The sequence below is a fragment of the Pygoscelis adeliae genome, unplaced genomic scaffold, assembly GCF_000699105.1.
Source record: "Pygoscelis adeliae isolate BGI_AS28 unplaced genomic scaffold, ASM69910v1 Scaffold205, whole genome shotgun sequence".
NCBI lineage: Eukaryota > Metazoa > Chordata > Aves > Sphenisciformes > Spheniscidae > Pygoscelis > Pygoscelis adeliae.
This window is the reverse complement of record NW_008824759.1, coordinates 120205-128048: the sequence shown is the minus strand read 5'-3', so window position 1 is coordinate 128048 and position 7844 is coordinate 120205. Positions and strand designations below refer to the sequence as shown.

The 7844-nt window shown below is 42.6% G+C and overlaps 2 protein-coding genes across 2 annotated transcripts in view; both read right to left on the bottom strand.

Moving 5' to 3' along the window:
- Positions 1-3204, bottom strand: part of LOC103916511 (carbohydrate sulfotransferase 5-like) — a 14919-nt gene extending 11715 nt beyond the window's left edge. Inside the window, exon 1 of the mRNA XM_009323511.1 lies at positions 2942-3204. Within this exon, the coding sequence (XP_009321786.1) occupies positions 2942-3009 (68 nt within the window). The 5' untranslated portion in view covers positions 3010-3204. The remainder of the gene's footprint in view (positions 1-2941) is intronic.
- An 895-nt stretch (positions 3205-4099) lies between these two features.
- TMEM231 (transmembrane protein 231) lies at positions 4100-7842 on the bottom strand (the record flags this gene model as incomplete). Its single annotated transcript, XM_009323518.1, has 6 exons — positions 4100-4248; positions 4382-4463; positions 4752-4895; positions 6259-6387; positions 7458-7627; positions 7719-7842. Coding segments are annotated over 6 exons (777 nt in total), but the record flags the coding sequence as incomplete, so codon positions are not given.
- Between the last annotated feature and the right edge of the window lie 2 nt (positions 7843-7844).

Genomic DNA, 7844 nt, shown 5'->3' with positions numbered 1-7844 from the left:
GTGGGGGGGGGGACGACGAAAACGCCCTTCCTCCCCCGCCCCCCCGGCTGCTGGGCCAGTTCAGAAATACGCATAGAGGTAGTTTCTTTCATCCTCGCATCACCCCTCCAAAAACTCCTAAAGCATGGCTCTTACATGTCCACATTCCCACTTTCATTTATGCACAGGACTTTCAACCAGCTACTTACTTTTTCCTCTTACAGAGGCACTTAGAGAAATCTGATTAATCCTAACATGCCTCTGCATCCTTCCTCAATGAATAGCATTTAGATTGCTCTCTGGCACATGTACACAGATCTGTGTAGTAGCACCGTGGTGGATTGCAGCGGTATTTTTATTTTCTGTTGCTTAGCAAGCTAAAGGAGGAGCCCTTACAGAGAGCCTTCCGAGAAAGACGCCTCCTTCCTAAAGCTCCTTTAATGCTAGCTGCAGGGCATTCTCAGGTATATTTTTTAATTTGTACTTCAGTTTACTGCTACAGCCATAAAATCTTACCTACCTTTTTTCTATAGCTTGGTTACTTACAGAAGTAGAATGCCTCTCCAAGCTTGAAAAAGGAGTCAGAACTATGAACCAAGAACTATGGTCAGCATAAAAGTGATCCAGGAAGTTACCACAGCAGAGATATCACAAACAGGTTTGGTGTTTTTCCCTGCTGTAGTCACATCCGACTTTACTGCTCCTTTTACACTGCATTCACTTATTAGTCCCAGTCGTGAAACACGCCTCTTTCGAAAGAAAGAAATGGAGGGATTGCTTCAGGTCATACTGAACAGTCACATGATACTTCCAAGCAATTAACTCTTTTTTATTTCCTCCTTTTAACTTAAATAGGTTTCCTCTTAAATTACTGTAGAGGATTTTGTCCAGCTTTCTCCTTCTAAAGGAAAATAGAACATAATGATATTTTTCTCTGTATTTCCTGAACCACACCTATTCACCATTTCTTACCTCCCATGCATTCACTGAACTGTTGCTCTGAGCAGCATCATTTGTCGTAACTTAATGTGGAAGGATACAATAGGAGAGAAAAGAGAGATAGGGATAACTGAGTCTCCCAGTATTATTGTTGTTTTCTGACATTATCCTCTTTCACGTTCCAGTTGCTACCTTAAACAAGCTTCTGTTCAGCTTGGAGGGCTGTTACGCATTCCATTTTTGTGGGAGTACAACAGCTCATACCGTTAAATTGGGGTTCTATAGTCTCTCCAGAAATTTCTATCCCTCGCTTATGCCCACCCTAATGCTTGTGCAGACACATACCAAGTTCATTCAGGGAACTGACTTGTCTGAAAGAGTGAGTATATTTGGTAAAGATGATCTTCACCATAATGAACTCCCTGAATTAACTCATGCAGTCACACAAGCACTATCACTGCTGCAAGGGAGAAGAGCTGGGACTACAGCAGACCAGATGTACATCAGCTTGAGATATTGGTGAAACAAGCTCACAGGCCCCTTCGTTCATCCTGTGTAGTGCCTAGAAACACTAAAAAGCAGTAGACAGTTGCTTTGACTCTGCACTCTGATACAAAGCCAATTATCAGTAGTCCTAGGCTGCCAGGTAGAGACTTCAAAGATCAAATTGCAAACTGGAGATTTCAAACCAAAATATATACATGTATATACAGTGAATGCTCCTTGCAATAATTTACAATTCACATAAGTTTCACAAGCACAAAGTGTGTTAAATAACCAAGACATGGCTCCCCACATTAATGTTTCACTTGCATTGAAGAATAGGCTGGAGTCCCTCCAGCATGTAAAAGTTGGGAGAAATGCAAGCTCCAAGACTACGAAGTTTAAAATAAGCTTAAACAGAAGTTCAAAAAGAAGCTGGCCATTTTGAGAAGGAGAAAAGAAAAAGGAATAGGCAGGTCTCCAAACTGCCAGGATGTTGAATTCTAGAGGACAACGGCCAAAAAATGGGGTATTGCTGTATAAGCTGCTCTTTCACATTTCATAGCTGCACCATGTCTTGAGAGCTCGAGAAGCAAAGACACTCAGAATTTTGTCAACTAGCATCTAGATTGTTTTTGACTCCCTCCTGCCATAACACTGCTTTGCTAGAATTAAATCTTAACTACAAAACTGGTAACACAATGGAAATTCTGTTGTTTTCCCTTTTAAGCTTGTCTGGCATAAAAAAATTAAGCCCAGAAAGAGAAAATTATCTTCTGTACCACTACCCCCCCATGAAGAATGAGGGATATAGTTTTTCAGTGCTCACCAGGTGATTATAATTGACTTAATTTTTATCTGTTCTAAGTTATCATTTAAGTTCTGAAAGTAATTATTCACTTGCTTTGGAACTCTGCAGCTTCTCTGGTAGGTTTTTTGTTAGTTTTCTTTAAATAAATACCAGAGTTCTCTGTTTTACTCTTCCCAGTTCACAATTAATGGTCTAGTGCTACAGTAATAATGCCAATAGTGAATGATTGTGCAAACCTTGCAGACGCTATCACCCACAACCCAGTTTCTCACATCAACCTTGAATTTATCCATCATCCAATTTAATAACTAAATCAGTGAGCACATATAGCCACAGTTCCAGAAGTGTGGCTCTAACACTAACTCATCCATACATTTTTTCACATTCCTTATATTTTTTCATCGTGCACATAAATGCATGTACAAATAGCTCTTGACAGAACTCTAACTCAGCAGTGAATTCATTTACAAGACAGTAAAGATGGCTTATGTTGTTACTGTTCGCATATTATTTTCAGTCTTCAAGGTTTAGCAAAGCTAAGATCATGCAAAAGCACTCTCATTGCTTTTTACTGGTTTTTGAAGCATGTTCTGGTTGCAAAAAAATAACTAGGTTCTTCCTTAACTGTCAAAAATATTAACATTTTCAGTCCCAAAGCAGCATTCCCAGAGAAACAGATGAATGAACATGTATTTTAGAAAGGAAGCACGAACATTGGAACATACTTACAAAGTTCTGATCTTCCAAAGTAAAAAGTGTATAGAGAATAAAAGCAGGTATCTATTTTTGAACTGCATTTCTTTAAAGTATTCTCAGGCATCTCCTCAGGACTGGTGCTGTTTGTAGGACAGTACTGGAGACACCGGCAGAACTGGTGATATTGGAGTTGTAGTCAACACCTGATTCTGGAACACAAACATTTTAATCCTACCAAACACCCAAAGAAAGATAAGGAGAATGCTGACGTACTGGATCCAGGCAAATTTAATCATTTCCCAGAATCCTGGCTGATATTTAAAGAAAGTCAAGGAGAATGAAGAAGCTTCTGATACTACCACTGCAATAACTAAACAAAGGAACTCAGAGGTGGAAAGGCACAAAACTCGTTAGACATCAGTTTGTGTGGAAAGGCACAAAACTCATTAGACATCAGTTTGTGTGGCAAATGCAAAGCCCTTGAGCCACGGAAACCCCTAAAAGCCTTTTACAGTAGTATGTAACAAAAGCTGCAGAGAATGTCTGTCCTAGAAGACATTTAAACCAATTCTGTGGAAAGTGCCTATTGTGTCCCTGACTCACCAGAAAGTAGTTATTGGTAATACTCAGGCAGGTAAACAAACCTTGTAAGAAATGTGCTCCATACAGATTCTTTTAAACACAGGCTTGTTCCTGTCTGAGAAAATGAGTAAAGAACATAATGAACAAAGAATTATTTTGTAGAAAAAAAAATTCAGGTCTGTCTGCGCATGTAACAGATTTGCCACATCCACTGCGGGGGTTAGTATTTGGTGAGCTTACCTTGCATACAGATCTCTAATGATTTGCTTTAGGTCACAGAATACAGTATTGTGCTTTGCTAGTGGCATCCATGACAGACTGGGACAGCAGGTTCTGCAGGAGCAAAGCAAGACTTACTAAGGATATTCACTGTGAATGGCTAAGAAACTGCCTTAAAGGCCAGTTTAGTAAGGCTGACGAGTGACGCAGGTTCCCAGTAAAGAAAGGCAAAAAGTGATTATGCACGCAGAACCATCTGGAGGAACGGGCAAATAGGTATTCAGTTAACTCCAGGACTATAGCATTTGCTTAGCTAACAAAGGAAAAGTTTAGCAACAAGTCTAGCAGAAAACAGTTTCCATTTGGCCTATATGTGAAGGCCCAAATAATGCAACCCAGTTACGTCACAGTTTATGCAGCTTTCAAAGGATATAAGATAACTTCCACTGGGTAACGAACAGTGGCGTTAATGATAAATGGTGTATCTGTTGCTCTTCCAGTCATCCAAACAGGGTTGGGATCTGAAAAGACTGTTGTCACTAAAATGGGAAAAGGAAACATCCAGGTTAAGGGGCTTTTCAGTCTTAATACAGAACTCAAATCCTCACAGAACAGCTGCTAATATGCTAACTACTGCTGTCCTGTAATTTGCAGCTATACATCCAGGCTTACCATTTCTATCCCAATATGCTGCAATGATGTTTGTTAGATCATAGTCACTCGCAAAAGGACTTGTGCCATTGACCACAGACACCTGTTACAACAAGGAAATACTTGCATTATTTGTACACTCTTCAAGACAGTAAATTTACAGAGTTTCTTACACAAAATAACCATGCCCTTGAAGGAATGCACTTAAACATCAGACTGAACATCTTGGCAGAATAACCTCTTCCACCTTTCAGCCTAACAAGAAAACACCAGTTCCAAAGTTCTAGGGTCCACTCTGTGCAGGAGTACAAATAATTAGGGTGTCACCTATGGTACTAGGAGGATAAAGAGGGAGGAAAACTGATGGGGAAGGAAAAAAAAGTTTCCTCACATTGTATCTGGTATCCAGTCCACAATGGTTAAGTAATTGCCTCTGGTTCAATTTCAGGTCTCCATTCATATAGAGCTGAGACCCTGGCACAGGAGAAAAAAACTGAAGAAAAGCCATGCTCTGCATCACGAGTGTTGACATTCGCTGAAATGGTGAACACAAGAAAAGAGAATTTAGCGCGGGGGGGAAACATAACACACTTTCCTACCTCTTTGTTTCTGCATGGACTTGATTTTTTTCTGACTCCCAAGTTTCAGATTGTCACATTAGTCTAAACACGGGAACACCAAATAAGAAATATGATTTTTTTTTTTTAAGTGAACTCCCTTATTTGTTAGTTAACTAACTTTATAAGCCAAAGTTCCACAGGAAATTCAGTGAAGTCCAACAGTCTGTGGCTAATGACAGAAAGATTTGACTTGCCATAACATCTGAAAAGCAGCAAGATGACTAAACACATTAATTTGAGACACACTTTAAAATACTCAGCAGTCAAAGCCAGCTAAGGACTCCTGCTCTGCAATAAAGACCAAACAAGGAAGTTCCTTAGCCCTATCAACCACTCAATCTGAACAAAAATTTTCATATTTACTGTGAAACAAAGGTGTTGTGAATATTGGAACTCTCTGTGATACTAATCACTGACCTAATAATTCAGCACAAATTTAGGACTGCCGGGCCTTTAGTCTGGGCCTCATAGGTTTAAGAATGTTTTCTACATGACACAGCTATGCTTGCTAAGCTTGTCCACCTGCAATCAGCAAGAGTCTCTTGGATAAATGAAGCCTAAGTTCCCTAGTAAAACAACTTCTTGTCTGTGTGGCTGCAGCCAACACAGCTCTATACTATTTCTCCTTTCAGATGCATCCATGGGTTCTCTGTGCACTAGTGTTTTACTCAATGCTTTAGGTATTAATTGCACTGCCACTTGAGATACAATGGCAGCGGAATTTTATTTTCCCGTCTCCCTATAGCACTTTCTTCCCCCTCCCAGTTACAAGATACGGAAGATCCTGGCAGATGATTACCATTGCTTCAAGAGCTGTTAAGTAAGCAAAATCAATGGGGTTTTAGGCTGCTGCTACAGCCTGCCCCTCCACCTCAGAAAATTAACTGGTTATGTCAAGACACAGCAGCATGTAAGAATGCACGTCCTTCTGCCTACTGCAAGACTCTCCTGAGAGAAATAACTCTCTCAGTTGTTTCCTGATGCCACCCACACTGATATCCACTGCTGTGCATCTCTGTCCTCTGTGCTGCACTACAGCCCAAGAGAATACACAGCTTCAGAAAAACCCCAAAATCTAACGAAACATATCAAAATATGCAACAGAGCTAGACTAGGAATGATGCAGCAAAGGAGGAGAAAATTAAATATTTGTTAGTAAAAGAAATCTTTTAGATAGGAATTCCAAATGTGGAAAGGTTCTTTCATCCTTTGCGTAACCACTACTGGAATATTACACTGGGTCTGTATGTCACAACAAATAAAACTAAAAATGCTCACATAAAGCTGGTAGGAAAAGAGTAGAATCAGCTGAACACCAACTACATGCTCTGTAGGTTGTAGCGGAAGTTCCAATTTAAAATGCAACTGATCCATTTTGCCATCTTGGTTTTTGTCTTCTTCTCTAGTCTAAAAGAATCAGTAAGAATTTTTTTAAAGACAGGAACTTCTGTTAGAAAGAAAAACAAAAAAGGTGAAACCCCAGGGGATCTCCACAACTGCAGCATGTACATACTAAAGAAGCAAATAAACTGCATAGTTAGGAAAGCAATAAAAAGCTGCTTGACTTTATAGACACAGGACTAGAGACAAGCAAGAAGGCTGCAATTTTGTCTGTTATACAATGCCTCATATGCCCCCCGGGGAGGGACAGCTCATCAGACTCTTCAAGGTCTCTTCTGCCCTATGCCATTCCAACCATGTCCCCTGCATGCTGCAAAGCATGCCTTGGTGCTGGATCTTCCGTCACATCCTGTGCAAATGTGTGACTGATGGTCAGGCTTTTGCCTCTTGCCATTGCAGCCTGCCTCTTAATGGCCTCTGTATGCCAATGCCTGGTTGTGAGCCAAGGCTTGCTACACTTCTGTGCCAGAAATGCCCAGTACTTCAGCTATTTGCAAGCATAACAGGACTCATAACAGAGGTAATGCAGAAAAATAACTGCCACTGTTGAATCCCAGAAGGAACAATGGCTGCAGGGCAGAGGCTATGTGTTTTAGAAAACACATACCTGCTTTCAAAACCCGGGGCTACCTATCAATCCCCGCAAACTTCAGATGATGATAAACCATATGGCAGCAAGGGGCGGGGGGCACAACTGATTTGAGGAAAGTAAACTGATACGTTCATGCAAACCACCAGTGGCGCTTAGGGATGTGGTTTAGTGGTGGACTTGGCAGTGCTAGGTTAACGGTTGGACTCGATGATCTTAAGGGTCTTTTCCAACCTAAACGATTCTATGATTCTATAACGCTGAGGGAGTAAAACTGGATGAGTTAAACATCACTCGTCCCAAGCTAATTTTGCTGCGAGGCACGAGGTTATGCATGAAGCTGCTACTTGAAGGCAGCAGTGCATGATAGGCTGCCTGCTCACAGGCACTGCCAGCACTCATCCCCTGGGCCCGCTGCCACTCCCCTGGTCCCACTCTCCAGCCCCACTTCCCACCACCACTGCCGGGCCCGCCCGGGCAGGCTTACCGACACGAGTGGAACTCGCAGCCGGTCCTCCTGGAGCCTGTTGAACGCTGGGAACGTGCTCCACGCCAAGAAGCTGCCCGGGCCGGGCCCGATGGTGGCCACAAAGAGCACCTCGTACCGGAACCGCACAGTGGGCTGCTCCAGGTACGCGCTCTGCTTCAGCCAGAAACCTGCGGGCAGAGACAGCGCGAGGCCTCAGGGCCGCGCCGGGCCGGGTCGCGCCCCGCCCCGTGCGGTGGGGTGGGGTGGAGTGACGCTCACCGTGGCTCCGGTAGGCCACCAGCAGCGGTGGCACATAGGTAAGCACCGTGATAAGCAACAGCACCAGCGCCGCGGCGGAGCAGAGCCCGGCCCGGTAGCGCGTGTGGAGCGCGGGAGGCGAGAACA